The 21,106-nt window shown below is 46.0% G+C and overlaps 1 protein-coding gene across 2 annotated transcripts in view; it reads right to left on the minus strand.

Moving 5' to 3' along the window:
- The window catches only part of DNAH6 (dynein axonemal heavy chain 6), a 1,211,389-nt gene that overhangs the window by 973,428 nt on the left and 216,855 nt on the right, over positions 1-21,106 (minus strand). For both annotated transcript variants that reach the window (XM_069236637.1, XM_069236634.1), the window contains exon 16: positions 8,447-8,575. In XM_069236637.1, the coding sequence (XP_069092738.1) occupies positions 8,447-8,575 (129 nt within the window). The remainder of the gene's footprint in view (positions 1-8,446; positions 8,576-21,106) is intronic.

The following is a 21,106-nucleotide window of genomic DNA, read 5'->3' on the forward strand; positions in this document are numbered from 1 at the left end:
CTTGGTCTAGGGCAGACAAGACCTGAGCCAAAGTGAACATCCTGAATTTCTCCTTTTTGCTTAAAAGAATGAGTTTGCAGAACTAGAATAGGGCGAAGACCCTTGTTCATTTTGGGAATCAGAAAGTGGTGGGAATAACAACCGCTGCCTACTTCTGATATTGGAACCTTCTATATACCTCCCTGGGCCAAGAGAGCTGTAACTTCTTCTCGGAGCAAAGACATATGATCCTCTGTCAGCCGTTCTTGTGCTGGCGGTATTGGGAGAGGGAAACATTGGAAAGGGAGTGAGTGCTCCTCTGAATGATCTGGAAGAACCATTTGTCCAATGCAATGGGTTGCCAGTGGAGGAGATGAAGTTGGATTCTCCCTTCAACTGGGCACCCATGCTCTTGCAGAACCAGACTAAGAGGGCTCAAGGGCTGCAGCTCCTGGGGGTTGGTGGCACACGACTTCTGGCTACCAGACACACGGGGACAGAATGCACAGCATCCACGTACTCGCACAGCTAGGAGAGCTTGCACAGGACGGTGGTTGGCATAGGGCTGGTGCAGTGGCACACACCTTCCACAGCCATGAAAGGTGCGTAAGGCAGACTGGGGGCGAGGTGTCGGCTCAAGGACCTGGCCATAGCCCACAAGTCCTTGAAGCACTCCAGCAGCAAGTCTGCCTTCTTTCCAAAGAGACGAGTCCCTTCGAAGGGCATGTCCATGAGGTTGGCCTCGACTCCCCCCAACAAGTCTGATGTTCTCAGCCAGCCGTGGTGCCTCACAACCACTGTTGAGGAAACTGCATTGCCCAGCTAGTTAGTCATGTCCAGACCACACCTAATGGTGAACTTCGCTGCATCTCTCCTGGGCCTCCTCCAGGGCCTGTGTCAGGACTTGTGCAACCCTATTCCACAAGTTATGGGAATGAAGGCCCAATAGGCATCCGGTGTTCACCAACTGCAATGGTACGCTGATGGAAGAAAAAATGTTTTTGCCTAAGTTATCCAGCCTCTTGGATTCCCTGTCTGGGGGAGCAGCAGGGAACATACTATGGGAATTTGAGGCCTGGACTACCAAGCTGTCAGGGGTGGGGTGTTGGGTGAGGAAAGTAGGATCACCCGGGGCATGGCAATGGCAGTGGGCAATTGTCCTGTTCACAGGAGCCCCTGTACTGGGTTTGGACCAAGTTCCCAGCAGATGAGGAAGACCCAGGTTGAAGCATTTCCATCAAGAGGTTAGTCTTGACTGCCACAGAGGGAAGTTCGAGGTCAAAGACCTCAGCTGCCCTCTTCACCACCATTGTGAAAGATGCTCCCCCCTTTGTAGCCACAGTAGGTGGAGAGAGCAAGCCAGTATCAGGGGAGATGCCCAGTCCTCTGGCATCTCTTAGCTTCTCATACCAGTCCAATTAATTTTGAGTTTTCAACTGGTATTCTAAAGGGTCCAGTGACCCCTCCCACTCTTACCCCATGCCTGGCTGCTCTAGAAAAAGCTCAGGCAATGACCTAGGACCAATGGGCCCTATTGGTGCCGGAATCAGTTTTCCGACTCTGAGTCATCAGGGATGAGAATGGGGCAAGGGCCAATGGAAGCATCGGCATCAGGATCGCGCCGGAGAAGGTTGCATTGGCATGAACAGTGCAGGTCAGGATCCGAGATTGGATACGTGCGACCACATTGGAGCCGAGGCTGATGGGGCCTCTTCCCACCCTGTGGGGCCCAAAAGCGCTCTGGAGGGTTTGGCCCACTTAAAGATGAGGCGCATGGCCTCGTAAAATTCTTTAATTTGAGCAGGGGTTGCTCCAGCTCCTAGATACAGAGGGAGGCACAGAGTTGGACCTAGAAACGGGTCCACAGAACCATGCCTGGAAATCAGATGTTCCTCACTCATTGCGTCAGCCGACAGACGAGATGACGCCAACAGACAAGGCGAAGCCAAAGTCCGCTTAGACTTCTTTTATTTCTTGTGCCTCTCCCCCAAGTGTCCCGATAGCCTCGAGTGGGAGAAAGAGGACTTGGGGCTCCTGAAGTGGTCCTGCAACCTTCTTCCCAATTGGGACCAAGATCTCCTAGGAGTCGCGCTTGCTGGCTTCGGCCGCCGGGTCGCAAGCAGCTTTAGGAACCGCTCCTTCAAAGCTTTTTGGTGCAATTGCCCAACAGTCCGAGCATGAATTTGAGTCGTGTTTGCGCTCAAGATACCATAAACAGACCAGATGAGGGTCCAAACCCAACATGGCACGGCGATGTTCCACATGGCTTAAAACCTGTCTTCCTCGAAGACATCCTCTACACTCTTTCCAAAATGGTCGACAAAAAGTTTTTAAAAAAAACTTTAAAAAACAGAGGGATAGCTCTTCTCTGGATCAGTGTCAACTGGCAGGGAAAGAAAAAAACTGACATCCATGCGCTTGGGTGAAGCCTATATAGGCGTAAGCAATGTCACTCCTGGCGCCTACAACATCGCTGATGGTGCACGCAACCGAATGAAGCCACCAACAGTGTGCAGGGGTACTGCTCGCGCAAAGGTTTCTGGATCCATTCTGATGCCTGGGAAAATCAAAAGTAAGGAATCAGCAGTTAGAAGTTTCTATCAGATATGAGGTTTAGGATGAGTCAAAAGAGAGATGAATGAGGGAAGAATTTAGAAAGGGTTATTTGGGAGATAATAGTAGGAAAATGAGGTCTGGGATGATCCAAAGAGGGATAGAGGAGGGAAGATTCTAGAAATGGCTATTTTGGAGATCACAGTAGTAGAATGAGGTTTGAGATAAGTCAGAGAGTGGTGGTAGAGGATGTATTGACTGGAGTATAAGGTGAGACATAGAGTAGTGCATTGGAGAGAGTCAAGGTTTTTTTCTTTTTTTTTCTTTTACAGTAGAAGTAAAGTAATAAATATATGGACACATGCGTAGATAGTGAGGTATACATGTACAAGGAAGATAATCTATCAGAATTTAAAGATGTATTATATAAACTCAGACCTTCAAGTGTTGCTGTACGTTAAGCTCATTTAAGTGTGTTTGTAAAACTATTTTTAATTTTATATTTTCCTCAATATTTTAATAGTGAAGCACTTGTACATAAAATAGTTGTGATACTATTTATGTATTGTGATTAATAAATGAAACAGACACCCATAGGCATCTATTTAAATATTTATATGAAAACTATGCAGTGAGCTATATACATGTTATGCACATTATATATATATATATATATATATATATATATATATATACACACACACACACATATATATATATATACACACACATTTGTTAAGCAGACCTAAAGAATATATATATTTTTTAAAGTAATTATTATACATATTTGTACAAACAAATATATATCTAGAAACATACAACCAAATTATACATTTTTATATATATGGGGATATGCTGCGCACCAGTGGTTGAGTATGGTGGATATGTAGGAAAGTGACAGCTCTTAAGTAGTCTTCTGAACTTAAGATAGGGATCCGTAGATCTTATGTTTGGAGGTAATGAATTCCATAGTTTGGCTGCTTGAACAGAGAATGATGTACCAGCTATTTTTATTTCCTGTATGGTAGGATTTTGAGGTGAGGTGGCAATCTGGAGCGGAGGTTCATTTGTTGAATGTATTTGGTGATTTTATTCCTGATTAAAAGTGGTCCTGGTCCGTGTATTGCTGTGTGGGTGGTACAAAGCAACTTGAAGGTGGACATTATGGCAACCGGTAACTAATGTAGAGTCCTCAAGGCAGGGGAGATGTGCGCTTGTGGCTTTACATGTAGGAGTAGTCTGGCAGAAGAGTTCTGAATCTGTTGTAGTCTTTTCATAGTTGATAAAGATAATCTGTGGAAGAGGCCATTGGTGTAATCAAGTTTAGATAGTATCAGAGAGAAAATAGCCTGGACCTTGTGTGGAAATCCCAGGTGGGGGGAAGATGTGTTGCAGAGTTTTCAAAGTAATGAAGCTTGATTTTGCTAATGTGTCCACTTGGAAATTCATTGATAACTTGGGGTCCATGGTAATTCCAAGATTTCTTACTTCCTTAGATATGTTAGGAGGTGGTCCCAGATCGTCAAGCCACACGCAGAGTGGGTCATAATTTTTCCAATTGCCACATGTGAGTATTTCAATTTTGGAAGCATTCAATTTGAGATGGCTCTATATCGTCCACTGATCAATAGCTCTGAGGCAACAGAAGATTATTTTCATTTTCAATGTCTCTGGGGCTTTCCAGTTTAAGGAGTATTTGTGCGTCATCTGCATATTTATAGCATGTGAGCTGAAATTCATTGATCATTGTTGGTAATGACTTCATGTAGATGTTGAAAAGCATGAGTGAGATTATAAAGTATTGAGGGACCCCTGCTTTTCTGAAGTACGGTATGCATGGGGGAGTGTAGATGACATTTTTTCTATTTTGAAGGTAGAATGTGATCTGGTCGAGAGCAGTCCCCTCTAGGCCAGCTTTGTAGAGTCTTTGCATTGGAATGTCATGGTCATGGTCAACTGGGTAAAAGGCAGTTGAGAAGTCCAAGAGAAGTAGTGCAGGGACCCCAATGTGGTCTACTTTTTTAAGGTCACCCCAGATGGCGATGGGGGCAGATTCTGTATCTCTTACTGGTCACAATCCAGTTTGGTAGTCTGAAAGTATGATGTGATGTTCAATGAATTGTGACATCTGGGTGTATGCTGCCCTTTCTATGAATTTGCCCAGGAACCGCTCATTTGAAATCGGTCTGTAGTTGTTGGGGTCATGCGGTTCCAGGTTTGGTTTCTTGAATAATGGGCGTATGTATGCCTTTTTTAGGTCTTCAAGAAAGATTCCCGTAGTTAGAGAACTACTGATGATTCTTCTTACTGGGGTAGCAGTTGAGGTAGTTAAAAATACATTTTTTGAAGATTTGTGGTGGACAAGGGTCAGAAGGGCAACTGACAGGCCTGCTTCTTTTGAACAGATACATAAATTCACTTTTTGATATTTGTTTGAATGAATGCAGAGGCTGGGTTAGCCTAATATTAGAAGGGATTTTTGGAAATGGGTTAGTGCTGGTGGTTTTCCTTTGTTTTAAATTGGAGTCGAGTGTATCTGCTTTGGTTGTTTAATGATTGGCCAGTTTGTCAGTGAATTCTTGAGTAATGGGATAAGTTCCTTTTGTGCATTTAGCTTTACAAAATTAATTGAGAATTTTATAAAATTCTTAGTTTGCACATTTAGCATTTTGAATTCTGTTTGACTAGTACCTTTTTCTTTTAGCTTTTTTGATTGTTGACTTGTATATTCTGTTAAGTTTCTGTAGGTGAAGTATGTCTTGATTGTTGTTTGAGCCAGAGGTGTTGCAGCTTTCCAATTTGTTGTTTTATCTCTTTTAGTGCAGTATTTCTCCAAGGTGCTTCTTTTCTTTTGTCCTGTTTTGATGTTCTTAATGGTATTAGGATATCAAATGCTTCCTTTAGCCACTCAAAACTTTGTTGAATGAACTTATTGTGTCTAGAACTATGCTGGATGTTTGCTGTAAATTTAAAAATGAGTTTATTCCACGGTTGATAGCAGGATGTCTGTAAGGCGAACTTAGGTGTGTTGATTTGTGTTTTTTTTATGTTGGAAAGCTATCAAATGGGGGTCTGGCCAAGTGACTGAAGTAATTCTTTGAAAGGTAACTAGTTCCTGATTTTCAAAAATGTCATATATGATGTGTCCAGCGATGTGTGTGGGTTTATGGATGATCTGATGTAGGTTCAGTGTGTTTTTGCCAATGATGATAGTTTTTTGATGGTGTATATTGGGTTTGTCAAACAAAATGTTTAGGTCGCTAAAAATACAAAGTTGGAGTGTAGTGCTACAAGGTTTTAAACTTTGTCTAGAAACGTGTCTGGGGATGTTGCATTGCTAGGTGGTGGACTGTAAAGGAGAAGGAAGTTACAGGAGGAAGTTGGAGTAGGGTTGCATCTGGGGATGAATGCCTCACAACCTTGTATGGAAACATCATCAGCTTTGGTGAAATTTATTGTTTGGCTGAATATAGCAGCTAGTCCATCTCCTCTTTTAGCTATAATATTGTATGTGATAGTTTGATTTCTTGGAGGAACGGCTTCATGCAATACTGCAGCCATGTCTTCTCCCAACCATGATTCAGTTATGAAGCGTAAGTCAGGTTGTGTGTCAGTGAGTAGGTCGTAAATGTGGTGATTGTTTTTAGAGTGTGATCGAGCCTTTACTAGCAGGCAGTTTAGAGATTGTGTTTTGGTGGTGGTGTGACTTTGTTTTGTAGAAGAGTCAACAGTATTTTCTTTTAACTTGTAGTGCTGGTATTAGCTACTTGAGGATAGCAATTGTGTTGTTTTTCTATATCGTATTCCTCGTTCAGCAGACTTAGAAGGCATTTTGATGAGTCTGCAAGTGTAGGTGGTGGGGATGGTGGCTGAGAGTGAGTTAGTGAACTATGTTGTTTTTGTAGGGTAGCCTTGTTGTTTAATAGACACAGAGATGCGAAGTTGTGAAGAGTGGCATGTTGTTTATTTTGTGTGTGTCTGTTAAGGGTGGAAGGTTAGGGGTGGTGGTGGAATGTGGGTCATGTTTCAAATTAAATTGTGCAATGGATGAGAGGCATGTGAATGAGAATTGTTGTGTTCGTGTACTTATGTAAGGTGTTGTTGAAGACAGAAAATTTGAGAGTAAAGGTGGGTTAGGATGTGTATTGTTTGTGTAGCTCGGAGGGTGGGAGTGGGTGTATGCTCCTAGTTTGTGAAGGAATGTATTATGTAACTGTGTGTGTGTGTGAGAGAGAGATTTTGATGTGCTAGTGTATGTATTATGTTTTGTTTTGTTTTTGTGGTGTAGTGAGAGGAAATATTGATGTAGTGGTTTTCTAAGAATAGTTTGAGTATGTAAAATACTGTTGGAGATGGAACTGGAATGGTAAAGGGATGGTGATGTGTTTTGGAAAAGAGTGTATGTGGTGCCTGAGTTGTGATGGACAAGAGTGTTTGTGTTACATTTAATAGCTCGAAAAGGTAATATGCGTGGGGGAATGGAGTGTAAGGATTGTTTGGTTGTGTGTTTTTGGTAAAAAGAGGAGGAAGATCTTGGTGGATGATATCATGGACGGCTGAGTATAGGTTTCGTAATGACAGAAAGGTCTTTTAGGAGCAAGTAGAGGAAAGAGTTGCTGTTTTCTATGAACAAGGAGTGTGTGCCCGGATGGACAAAAGTTATGTATAATGTGGCTTTGTGTTGTGTTAGTGATGTGTAGATTTGTTAGTGTTATATGACAGTGTGGTGTTTTGTGTGAGAGTGAAGGTGCCATTGTATGGTAGATAGGGTAGAAGGGTGCATAGGTGTGATTTGTGGGTGTTTGTAGTGGCTGTTGAAACATTGAAATGTGGATCGGGTTTGCTTGTAATAAATGAGTAGAGTGCACTTGCTGAGAGTGTTATTATGTTTGAGGGTCTTGATGAGTTAAGATGGTGGCTGGTGAGTGGCAAAAAGGGCAGCATTTCTGGCCCAAATCCTGATAGAGCCCAAACAGGCAACTGCCCTCGTCCTCGATGCCCGGGCTGAGATACCCTGAGTCCCAAGGTTAAATAACCCTAAGTCACGTGACCTTTGGCCAATGGGAACCTTAACAAATTGGAACCCTAGCTCTAAGCCCTAGGACCAATGTGAGACCTGTCCCTTTCAACCAATCACAGCCCTAGACCTTGCAACAAATGAAAAGCTAAACACTAAGCCCTATGTCCAATAGAAACCATAGGAACCAATCAGAACCCCAGACCTATCAGCCAATCCAATTGCCCTTTACAAGCCTTAGTCAAGTAGAGGGGAAAACTTGGAGAGAAATGTAAATTTAAACAGTCACATGTAGAAAAAAAAGGCAGTTTTAAAAGTACCAATTTCACTGAAACCGAGAGTTCAATTTTAACAGTAAAGGGTAGAGGGGAAAAAGCAGCTTTTAAAGTGGCAGAAGTGCAGTTGTATTTGAATAGGAATCACCCCTCTTGCTTGTAATGTTTTCTTTCTATTTGCAGAGCATACTGAGTGGACAAAAATTGCTTTCCTCAAGCACTGAATTAGGTAGCAATCTTAGAATGGAAGATTTCAGTCCGTTTTTTTTCCAAGTTGAAATCGGTTGAAACAAAAAAACAGAACCTCTGTTTATATGCCACACCTTTTCCACCCTTTTGAACTGTTATTGTAATTTTGAAATAAATATGCCTATATTTTTAAACATACGGATAAATGGCAGGGCCTAGTTGGTTGGCCACAACTGGTTATCCACGTTCTTTGCAGAGCTTAAAACATCAAATGCCCAGAGTAAATTAATGGGGCTAAGGAGTCAGACAAAATATACTTTTTTGGCTGTAACTCTCCAATCATCTCCATCTATTTGAACATTTGGCATACCATAGTTGTTTCCATACCATGGTGTTGTTGTATGGGCTTATATACTTTCTGAATGCATCTTACCTTGAAATTCTTCTGGTACGTTTTGTACTGGAATGCCCGTTTTTGTAGGTCATCCACAACAGCTTGTAGATCTTGCAGTAGCTGTTTCACTTTAGTTTCATCTGCAGTGATTTCTAAAATCTGAGGGTCCTTAATCATAAGGGAACAAAGGTGACTGTGTATTATACATCAGCATGTTATATTTTTATGTGGCAGTGAACTCTCAAACCCAGTACGATCTAAACCATATACTATAAAACAGTTATGGCAAGTAATTGCAATTTTAAGTACAAAAACAAATGTATCGTCTAAAATGACTATAATGAGTAATGCAAATACTGTTTCTCCTCACACTAAAACACACCCTCCTTAATTATTTTCACTGAAAAAAATGGATCAGATATAATCAATATGCAATGTGATGGTGCCCATTACATGCTGCAATGTATAGAAATCAAAATTGCACTTCTTACTACAGCATTGTAGTTACTAAAAATGTATGTGATTTAAAACATTTGTATAGACTTTTATTTTTTATAACTTTTTATATAGCTATTAACTTACAGAATGTTCACTAGATACATCTAACCTTGAAGGAAATGGACAGCTTTGGAGCTTTGATAAGGCAAGGTAAAGAAGTATGGCCCAATGTACTAAAACTGGTCACAAAAATTCTGGTCTCTGTTTGCAACCTGTTTTTTGCAACCAGTAAAGCATTTTACAATAGGTGGGTATTTAGAATTCCAAAATGGAATGGGTCGCAATGTAACCTACCTCACAACTATTATAGATGTATGTCCAATTGGTAGCCATCACACCGACGGCAGACTGCTAGGGTCAGCAGATCACTGTCTGTGATCATCTTTTAAACAAAAAACATTTTTAATGCAGATGGTTATCCTTAAAGATGAGGTGCTATGTTTAAAAATAAAAGTTTATTTTTTTAAAGTTTGCTCGAGAGTGGGCAGTGGTTCCCTGGACCACTGTCCACTACCAACTTCCCAACAAGCATGCCCTTCCAAATGGAGATTTGGTATGGAGTCGCAAAGCCATGTTAGGAGTTAGCAAAAATGTACAGACTCCTAAAATGGCTTTATAAATTGTAAAATAAAACGTTTTTGAAGTTGCAATAATTCGGACTGTTAATGAATGTAAAAACAGTTAGGCCCAGATTTACTAAGGGCTTGCTTTGCCCTTGCATCACGCAAGGTGACACAAAGCAACAAAAGCCCCTAAGTAAGATTTACTAAGCCACGCAAAACCACCTTGGGTTGCTCTGCGTGGCTTAGGAAATACAACGTAACGCAAGTCACCGCCTTGTGTTACTCTACTTTGGTTAGGCATCCAGCTTTCCCATGGATATACCCAAGGACTTTGGCACATTCCCAGATTTACTGAAAACAGTAAACTTGGAAATGCATCAAAATGCTATGCCATCCCGACAGAGGAATAACAAGGAGAAATATGTTTAGTTCTTGTTATTTCCTCTTTCTACGTGTATTGCATTCTGCAGCAGACATAGAAAGAGGAAAATGCCTCTGAGACACCTCCTTCACACCTGAAACACCTTCCTGCACAAAACATTCCTGCCTGTAACACAGGCACCCTTGCACCATGGTGCAAGAGTACCTCTGTTGGCGCTAGGCAGCACACAGTTTGTCAGTGCAGGGAGAGAGCAGGAATGTATCATATCTTATTAAATATAGCACATTCCTGCTGTCTCTCTGTCATGCAGTGCAGCAAGTTGCCTTGCTGCGTTGCTTTGTGTGACTTTTTGGTAAATCTGGGCCTACGTATATCTGGTGCCTTAGTTTTAGTGCGCCTTGTGATGAACTACTGCTCTAGAACGAAAAAATATATATTTCCTACAGTGCTAAAGGTACTTGTAGCAATTCTGTACATAAATCAGAGATATTAGGGAAACAGGGCTGAATAAATATGCAGTGGTTTTAATTAACTATGTATTAATAAACGTACTTACTTACCCGAATAAATATGTAAACAAGCAATCTGAAGGTAGAATTGTTAGAATAACCACCTGTGGGTATGTTCTCTGGCACAACAATATTTACAGGTCTGCTCTGATATAAATGCAAAAAATACACATCGATTTCCATTGAGTACCATGCACAGCTGCCATAACTCATTGAATGAAGATTTATCTCAAAGTCATCAAACTACCATGATTCTGGTGTGCAAAATGGGCAAGAAGAGGAGTATTTTCAATGCCTCCTTGTTAGAATGAAGTGTTTGGTGGAGAAGAGTTCGAGCACAACTGTTCCTCAATACAGCATCATAAAGATGAAAGGGTGTATTCTAAGGTTCGGATACACAAAAAGGTGACCATCATTATGGCGATATTGTAATGGGCAGGACGGTAGACAATTCATGCTGAGCAGAGATGAGGACAATTCATGGCCAGGACAACTACATAAAATGTATGGGAGGGCATGGCCAGCATGCACGCCGAGTAAGGCGTGCAGCAGAGAGAGATCTGAGGGCAATAAAACAGCGTCCTCTGCCGCAACGGACCCAGGTGCTGCATTTGCTCAGCAGGAAGGAGCTGAGGAGGATGAGGTGAGCCTGCTGGTGGTGGGGGGAGCACCCAAGAGGCCAGCGGAACAAGATGAAAAGCCGCTACTGGGCCTAGCTGGAGCTGCCATCTTCGTAGGCAGAGTGGTGGCCGTCTGATCGGTGGGCCGCGGGCTGAGATCTGGGAGCGGGAGCCAGCGGACCCTGGGTGAGCGGGCCCTGGGAGGCCAGTGGAAGGGGCTTGTTGGGCTGCGGGGGGGCCAGTCTGCGTGGGTCTGTCGCCTCCCCGTACAACGGCCTGCGGGACCTGTACTTGGGCTGGTTGGGCCTAGGGCCAGCTATGAACCACACGGACACAGGGGTTAAGAGCTGGAGCAACTGAGACAGGCGCCAGCTGGAACTGCAACAAGAAAGAGGGGCCGGCTGGAGATGCTACCTGAGGTCCCAAAGGTGAGCCGAGCGTGGGGGAAGCTCGGAAGGAGCCCCAATGGAGGACTGTGGTCCATTGAAGCCTGGACTGATTCTGGCCCCCCCAGAGGACCTCATAGCAAGGCGGGGTGCGGGGCAGTTGGACACTGGTGTAGCCCCACAGTGCCTAAGGTGGGGCAGACGGAACAGCGAGGGGACTGCCAAGATGAGGAGCTGGGCGGTTGTACCCATATTTGAAGGGCCCCCCCTCTTCTCTGCCTAGTCTGCCTGTTAGGAGTGTGGCCTGCAGTACTGGGGTGCCATGAGGACAGAGGACAAACATGCACCTGCAGGGAGCACCTAACCTGGACACAGCCAAGGGGGATTCCCTGGGGATCACTTGCAACATGCCATGCACTAAGGCTCCCAGGGAGACCCCGTTACCGCCTTGTGGACCCAGCCCCCAGGAGCCACCAAGGAAGCGAAAAGCATGCCCCAGCGGGTGTTAGAGGCGGCGGGCCACCCCACGCCCATTACGCAGGATAATATGAACTACTTCCACCAAGAAATAGGGACAGAAAATACATCTCTCAAAGACAACCTCAAATCCTGCATCTGAGAAATCCAGAAAGAGGTGATTGAGGTTGATGAGAGGGTGGATGACCTTGAGTGCACTGTGATGCGTGAGCAGAAGATCACGAAATGCTTTGGAGGCGCATGGTGACATTGGAAGAGCAGCACATTGAGCTTTAACTCAAGCAGGAAGACTTAGAGAACAGAAGCTGCCAAAATAATGTCCGAATATGGGGGAGAGGGGTGTCCAGGGGTGAGGAAGGAACAGACATTATTACCTACACAGCAGCCCTCTTGTGTGCGGTGAGGGGGGGATCCCTCGCGGCCACTGCCGCTACTTGACAGAGCCCATTGGGTGGCGACGGTACCGGGGCGCACCAATGCCGCACCGGACATCCTGGCCCAAGTACACTACTACACACAAAAAGAGACCATCATCCAGGGGGCGCAAGAGAGCACTGGCCTAGAGTATCAGGGACACAGGATTCAAGTACATTAAGACCTTGCGCCACCACTTTAAGGAGACGCAAAGACTTTAAGGATGTAACTGACAGGCTACGATCATTAAATGTCAAATATTAATGGGGTCATCCCTTTGCCCTCATCTTTGAATGGGTGGGTAAGAGACGTGCACTCCATTAGCTTGCTGAGGTGAAACGGCTGCTGGGTCTCCCTATTTCAGAGGAAGCTGGGACCCCCTCCCAGCAGGAGAACTCCATCAGTGATATGCTGGAGCCCACCTGGACCACAGTTCGGAGGAGTCGCCCAGATAGGAGCTGGGTGGCGGTGTCTTCACAGGACATGTAGGGAGACATTATATAGCTCCTGCTTAACATGAATGTAAGGAAATGCCTCCTTGGCCTGGTTACCCCCTGACTTTTTGCCTTTTGCTGATGCCAAGTTATGATTTGAAAGTGTGCTGAGGCCTGCTAACCAGGCCCCAGCACCAGTGTTCTTTCCCTAAAACTGTACCTTTGTTTCCACAATTGGCACACCCTGGCATCCAGGTAAGTCCAATTGGCACACCCTGGCATCCAGGTAAGTCCAATTGGCACACCCTGGCATCCAGGTAAATCCCTTGTAACTGGTACCCCTGGTACCAAGGGCCCTGATGCCAGGGAAGGTCTCTAAGGGCTGCAGCATGTCTTATGCCACCCTGGGGACCTCTCACTCACCACAGACACACTGCTTGCCAGCTTGTGTGTGCTGGTGGGGAGAAAATGACTAAGTTGACATGGCACTCCCCTCAGGGTGCCATGCCAACCTCACACTGCCTATGGCATAGATAAGTCACCCCTCTAGCAGGCCTTACAGCCCTAAGGCAGGGTACACTATACCATAGGTGAGGGCATAGGTGCATGAGCACTATGCCCCTACACTGTCTAAGCAAAACCTTAGACATTGTAAGTGCAGGGTAGCCATAAGAGTATATGGTCTGGGAGTCTGTCATACACGAACTCCACAGCACCAAAATGGCTACACTGAAAACTGGGAAGTTTGGTATCAAACTTCTCAGCACCATAAATGCACACTGATGCCAGTGTACATTTTATTGTGAAATACACCCCAGAGGGCATCTTAGAGATGCCCCCTGAAAACATACCCGACTTCCAGTGTGGGCTGACTAGTTTTACCAGCCTGCCACACACCAGACATGTTGCTGGCCACATGGGGAGAGTGCCTTTGTCACTCTATGGCTAGTAACCAAGCCTGTATTGGGTGGAGGTGCTTCTCACCTCCCCCTGCAGGAACTGTAACACCTGGCAGTGAGCCTCAAAGGCTTACCCCCTTTGTTACAGCGCCCCAGGGCACTCCAGCTAGTGGAGATGCCTGCCCCCTCTGGCCAGGGCCCCACTTTTGGCAGCAAGGCCGGAGGAGATAATGAGAAAAACAAGGAGGAGTCACTGGCCAGTCAGGACAGCCCCTAAGGTGTCGTGAGCTGAGGTGACTCTGACTTTTAGAAATCCTCCATCTTGCAGATGGAGGATTCCCCCAATAGGATTAGGGATGTGCCCCCCTTCCCTCAGGGAGGAGGCACAAAGAAGGTGTAGCCACCCTCAGGGCTAGTAGCCATTGGCTACTAACCCCCTAGACCTAAACACACCCCTAAATTGAGTATTTAGGGGCTCCCAGAACCTAGCAAGATAGATTCTTGCAACCTGAAGACGAAGAAGGACTGCTGACCTTAAAGCCCTGCAGAGAAAACGGAGACACCCACTGCTTTGGCCCCAGCCCTACCGGCCTGTCTCCCCACTTCAAGAAAAACTGCAACAGCGACGCGTTCCACAGGGTCCAGCGACCTCTGAAGCCTCAGAGGACTACCCTGCATCTAAAAGGACCAAGAACTCCTGAAGACAGCGGCCCTGTTCCAAAGAAACCAAAACTTGCAACAAAGAAACAACTTTAAAAGGACTCCACGTTTCCCGCCTGAAGCGTGAGACTTTCCACTCTGCACCTGACACCCCCGGCTCGACCTGCGGAGAAACAACACTACAGGGAGGACTCCCCGGCGACTGCGAGCCCGTGAGTAGCCAGAGTTGATCCCCCTGAGCACCCACAGCAACGCCTGCAGAGGGAATCCTGAGGCTCCCCCTGACCGCGACTGCCTGCTTCCAAGAACCCGACGCCTGGTAAAGACACTGCACCCGCAGCCCCCAGGACCTGAAGGATCCGACCTCCAGTGCAGGAGCGACCCCCAGGAGGCCCTCTCCCTTGACCAGGTGGTGGCTACCCCGAGGAGCCCCCCCCTTGCCTGCCTGCTTTGCTGAAGAGACCCCTGGGTCTCCCACTGAAACCAATTGCAAACCCGACGCCTGTTTGCACTCTTCACCCAGCTGCCCCCGTGACGCTGAGGGTGTACTTTTTGTGCTGACTTGTGTCCCCCCCCGGTGCCCTACAAAACCCCCCTGGTCTGCCCTCCGAAGACATGGGTACCTACCTGCTGGCAGACTGGAACCGGGGCACCCCCTTCTCCATTGAAGCCTATGCATTTTGGGCACCACTTTGACCTCAGCACCTGACCGGCCCTGAGCTGCTGGTGTGGTAACTTTGGGGTTGTTCTGAACCCCCCATGGTGGGCTACCTTGGACCCAACTTTGAACCCTGTAGGTGGTTTACTTACCTGCAAAACTAACAAACATTTACCCCCCCCAGGAACTGTTGAAAATTGCACTGTGTCTAGTTTTAAAATAGCTTATTGCCATTTGTGTGAAAACTGTACCTGCTATTTTGCTGATTCAAAGTTCCTAAGATACCTAAGTGAAATACCTTTCATTTGAAGTATTGATTGTAAATCTTGAACCTGTGGTTCTTAAAATAAACTAAGAAAATATATTTGTCTATACAAAAACCTATTGGCCTGGAATTGTCTTTGAGTGTGTGTTCCTCATTTATTGCCTGTGTGTGTACAACAAATGTTTAACACTACCCTCTGATAAGCCTACTGCTCGACCACACTACCACAAAATAGAGCATTAGAATTATCTCTTTTTGCCACTATCTTACCTCTAAGGGGAACCCTTGGACTCTGTGCATGCTATTTCTTACTTTGAAATAGTACATGCAGAGACAACTTCCTACAATGAACATTCCACCTTCGCCTACGCGGTCCAGCGTGGGTGGGCTCCGCTGGAGAGGACCGCCGCTCTGATGCCTGCTGGTGGTCCACTCCTAGACCGGGCTATTTGCTGGTTGGTACTTACCTGCCTGGCAGCGGCAGCCTCCAGCAGCCCTCCCGGAGCATCCTCCGTACTCTTGAATGAATGTCACAACAGCTCTATGTAGTGCTGCTGCCTTGCCCCCAGGTACCTCCTCCTACTGGGGTTGACACCTCCACGGAGAAGCTTGTGACTCTACACGGCTCCCTAACAAGGACAGATACATCAGTTGGGCCCGGTTGGACTAGGATTGTTTTTGAATGTTGCTCTCATCTGTTACTTTTCAGGTCTACACTAGATCATTGGGATGTGGGGGGAGACACATGGTTCTACCAGATACGCAAGGCAAGAGCAGAGGGAGGGGGGACTGTGGCCCCCAACGGACGAGGCAGAACCCCAGTAGTAGGCACAGCAAATACCCATCTGCCTCCAGATGAGTAATTGGGGGGGCTGTAACTATTATCTCTAAATATAAGGGGGCTCAACTCTCCGAACAAACGCAATCAGCTGTGGGACTATATTCTCCAAAATGACCCTGATGTTGTTTTCCACTAGGAGGCGTATATACACGGGATGGACAGGCATAGGATGGCCCACCCAAAATACCTTGGGCGATATTGGGCATATACGGATACAAAGACACTGGGGGTGGCCATACTCTGCAAAGCACACCTTAGCCCACACATCACAAAAGTTATCAGGGACAGGGAAGGACAGTATCTGACCATACAACTACAGAAAGGTGCAGAACGCCTCACCCTGCTTAAAATATATGCGTCTAACGGGATGCCTACCTGGGCCGTGTACTGAAGTCCCAACTGGAGGGACTTGAGCGGGACATTATATTGCAGGGGGACTTGAATATGGTGTGGGACCCTGACCTGGACCAACACACTAATACACAGCAGGTGACAGGAGCCATCTCAGCACAGCTAAAGCGGACATACTAGATCTAGGTCTTACAGATGCATGGCGCTATCGGAACCCAGACACACAAGACTACACATTTTACTCCCACCTCCACGCCACATATTCCGCATAGGCTACCTACTCCTGTTGCTTAAGCTCTTACAAGCATTTGACACCATTGCAATCTCTGACATATCCATTTCTGATCATGCACACATAGAAGTGGTATGGTCTCTGCGCAGCGAATCCCAGGGAAGAGCCCCCAGGTGGTGGCTCCTGGCAAGGTTGCTGAGGGGCACACTAGACATAGCTGAGATCCGAAAGGGCATTAATGACTACTTCACTCACAACACAGACCAAACAATCTCTATGTACACTCTATGGGGTGGCTTTAAGGCCACTATTCAGGGAATGATATCCCAAACAGCCATTGCACGCGGCAGAGAGGAGCGCGTAGTAGAGCAAAATCTAACTTCTAAGCTAAAAGTGTTGGAACAACAAGATAAGGTCTGCTCTACACGTCAGAACAGACGGTAGCTCGCCATTCTGAGGGGCCATCATGAATAAGGCTGAGAGGTCTCTTTTGGCGCTCAAACAATGTTATTATGAAGGGGGTAACAAGGTGGGAACACTACTGGCAGGCAGGTTGTGACAACAGCACCGTAAACCACATATAGCTAAACTCCTGAAATTGGATGGATCTTGGGCAGTCACAGAAAGGGACAAACGGAACGAGCTCCACACCTATTACCAGACCCTATATGGTAGGGACACAACATCACAGGAGCAGATTGACGCGTATCTGGGTGCCTGCGAATGGGCCCCACTGGATTCCATGCATATAGAGGCTTTGGAATCCTGTATTTCAGCAGAAGAGATTCGACAGGCACTGCAAGAGCTTCCCATAGGCAAGGCACCTGGGTCGGATGTCCTCCTGGTAACCTTCTACCGGCTGTTTCTTCCTGACAGAGGCTCATCTGCTCAAGCTATACAATTCTTTTGCCGAGGACACGGGGCTCACCCCCACGATGGCATGCAAAGAGATCAACCTCATCCCCAAGCTGGATAAGGACCCTACCCAGTGTGCCTCCTACCGCCCCACTGCACTGCTCAACACCGATGCTAAGATCTACACAAAGATACTAGCAACTAGACTTGACAAATATATGCGTGGCCTCATAGAACCTGACTGGGTGGGCTTCATTTAGTGCCGGCAGGGAGTGGACATCATCCGCAGGTAGGAACATTTGATTGAGAAGGCCAATCGGCACATAGTCCCTGCATGCCTTCTCTTACTGGATGTGGAGAAGGCATTTGATCGTTTGACTGGAGGTTTCTCTGCTCTGTTTTAGTGAGGGTGGGGTTGGGCCTGGATATGGTCTCCAGAATTATGGCGTCCTACGTGTCCCCAACGGCTACTATTTGAGTGAACGGAAAACTAATAAATCCCAATATTGGACGTGGCACCCGGCAGGGGTGCCCCCTTTCGCCGCTCTTATTTGCCCTAGAGATGGAGCCTCTGGCCATTGTGATACACAGCAGCAAGCAGATTGAGGGATACCCTTTGAGAGGGCAAGAGCATAAAATCAACTGGTTCGCTGATGACCTACTCTTAACATTAACCTGGCCTGACATTTCAAAACCGGCGACAGTAGCCTGTCCAACAGAATTTGTGGAGGTTTCCGGATTCAAAATGAACCTCTCAAAATTGCAGATCTTGAACCTCACCATCCCAAAGTCAGATGTTCTGGAGCTGCAAGATCTGGCGCATACTGAGGCTCCAGCGCGACCTGCGAGCCTTTTTTTTTTTTTTAGGGAAATAGGGCTCTCCAACCCTCTTCTAATGCATCCCCGGGATATGGGTGGCCTGAGTTGTCCAAATCTATTAGACTATTATCCAGCAGTGCATCTACGATATGTCTCAGCATGGAAGGCGAGGGAGAGCGAGAGCCATTGGTTCCATGTGGATAGGGCGGTGGCATGCCACCCCTTGAGGGACCTGGCGTGGCTTCCCCGACATGCTCGCCCTTGCAGTGCGTATTTAGCAACCTCAACTTGGATGGTCCTAAGCGTGTGGGATAGGTTTGCGGAATCGAGGGGACTGACCATTTTTCCATCACCCAACATGCCCCTGGCACCCAATCCTGCGTTCCCTCCAGCTCTAGTTCCACGCACTTTTGGGGCCTGGACGGACACAGAATGTAGAACGCTTTGCGTTCTCTTTCAGGGAGATACCATAAAAGAGTTCAAGCAATGTCAAAAGGACTATCGGCTACCTGTGGCTGTGCGTTTGCAATCTCTTCAGCTTAGACAGTGGGCCCTACATTCTTCAGTCTGTCCTGGTATAACCCGCCCATACTCTTCCTTTGAAACTCTCGTCAGGACATATAACGGATCCCGGGGACTAATCTCCAACACCTCTCGGGTTCTGCAACACTCTACACCTCAGCAAACTTACCACTATCAGCGCCAGTGGGTTGTAGCCCCAACTGACGATATCCCTCGCAAACAATGGGAAAGATTATGGCATGACATCCCTAAAACATACTGCTGCCTCTCCCTCAGGGAAACTGCCTACAAGTTCATGTACCAATGGTACTATACCCCTGCACGACTGGCACTCATATACCCAGGCACCTCGGACTCCTGCTGGAGATGCTGCTTAGAGCGGGGTGACTTCTTTCACATATGGTGGAAGTTCGCGCCGATCGCCATCTTTCAGAAGAAAGTCCTAAGCCATATAAAAGACGCAATGGGGTTCCCCATGCGGTCCACGGTTCATACCGTGATTTCGGGACTAAGGCCCACCCAGCTGGCATCCGTGTCCAAAGCAGACTGGGCCCTTGCTAGCTACGTGATGCACAGAGCAAGGCAACTAATATAGCTATAGCATGGAAGCAAACAACATCACCTCTGGCTCAGTGGTTTACTCTACTATGGCAAGTCATGGTTATGGAGCGCATCTTGCGTAGTCTGTCCCTTACGGATGACAAACTCCAGACTATATGTCAGCCCTTGATAAGTGATCTTACACGTACAGAGTACTCTTGCTTCAATCTTTCCCGGCTCAGAGCACTACAACTCTTCTAGTGACACGTCGCTGCTTTTCCATATGTCGTCACATAGGATAGGTATGCCTAGCATGACACATAGCTATCAAAAGGGGAAATACACTACTTGCCTAAAAGCATGTGATAACACACCTACTGTACATGACCTGAATAATGTATTGTTGTTTCCTGTTGGGTTTTTTATGTTAAGCACTAGTCCCTCTCCCCTGTGTCCCTTTGTAGCAGCAAGCAATTTGGAGGATACCTAACATGATGGGCAACTTTTTGCTTTTCAGTACATGAGATTATGTCACCCAAGGTTCAACATGTGTATACATTGATTGCTTGACATGAAACGCTTATTCTCCTCAGTGCACAGCTGTGTTTTGTTTCTCTACCTGTTAAAACTTAATAAAGAGATTTTACACAAAAAAGTATGATATACAGAAAAATGAAAAATTCACAGTAAGCAGAATTGTGAGAAATTATATTGCGTCTAGAATTGTACAGTTCTAAGACTGGTTGAATGGATATTTGTGGCTTCGTGAAACTGTAAGATATTAACAGTGGGCTTGGAAAGTCACGATGCCATAGTATGTACACTTGTGATAAATATACATTGAGCAACACCAATGACAGTTTTCCTGGTAGACAGATCCTTTGCGAACAACGAATGTGGGAAAACGTCTACTGAAAATAACTGTGGGGGGATTCATAATGTGCAGTATGAGTTGGTTACAAGAAGGGCCCACTCTTTGGCTGCTGTGTGTTACCACATATGGACGAAGAAAGGCTATCGCCAGGCTGGAAACCAGAAATTTATATAATCCTTTAGGGTGATAATACAGAGGATTTTGAGCACTCAACAGATAATCCAAAACTGTATTAAGTCCTAAGTGTCAGCACTAAACTAGACTCTTCTTCCTCTTTTGACACTGCTGTGATGAGACAATCCAGGTTTGGATAGCAGAGGCCCTCCTACAATCACAAAAAAGCTGCTGCCAGGATGTTGTTAAAGTCCTGAGGGGTGTTAGTACAAACGGCAGAATCATGTACTGGTCGAACTGGTTAACTAGTGGTAAAGCTTCCTTTGTGACTGTAAGGTGATTATATGCAAACATGTATCCTGAAGGTTCACTTAAACAAGTTTTTGTTTTGACAAGCTGCCAACACCTGAGCCATTGTCTGCGTCGTGAACTTCTACAGGGATAAGAACTGGTGTAGTACATAGAGGTCTATGATACAGCAGAGCCCTTCTGCCTTTTTCCTAGAATGAAATAGTCGGTATGCTAGACGTGTCCATTCTGGGGTATGGCCTGCTGATTTGCACATGAAAGAAGGACCTTCTCTAGCTCGTGCACAAGATTTTGGGATGTTAGTGTGTGCGTCATCCTGAGATGAGTGCAAGAAACACAGGTTCATCTAGTCATTACTGCTCTGATTTGCACAATGTACTACAAGGGGTAGCTTTTATGGGTAATGTGTTAAATTGGGGAAGTTGATATCAAAACTCTTAATCCATTTTCACTGCATGCCATATCAGAAAAATGAAC

The sequence above is a fragment of the Pleurodeles waltl genome, chromosome 1_2 (assembly GCF_031143425.1).
Source record: "Pleurodeles waltl isolate 20211129_DDA chromosome 1_2, aPleWal1.hap1.20221129, whole genome shotgun sequence".
Classification (NCBI taxonomy): domain Eukaryota; kingdom Metazoa; phylum Chordata; class Amphibia; order Caudata; family Salamandridae; genus Pleurodeles; species Pleurodeles waltl.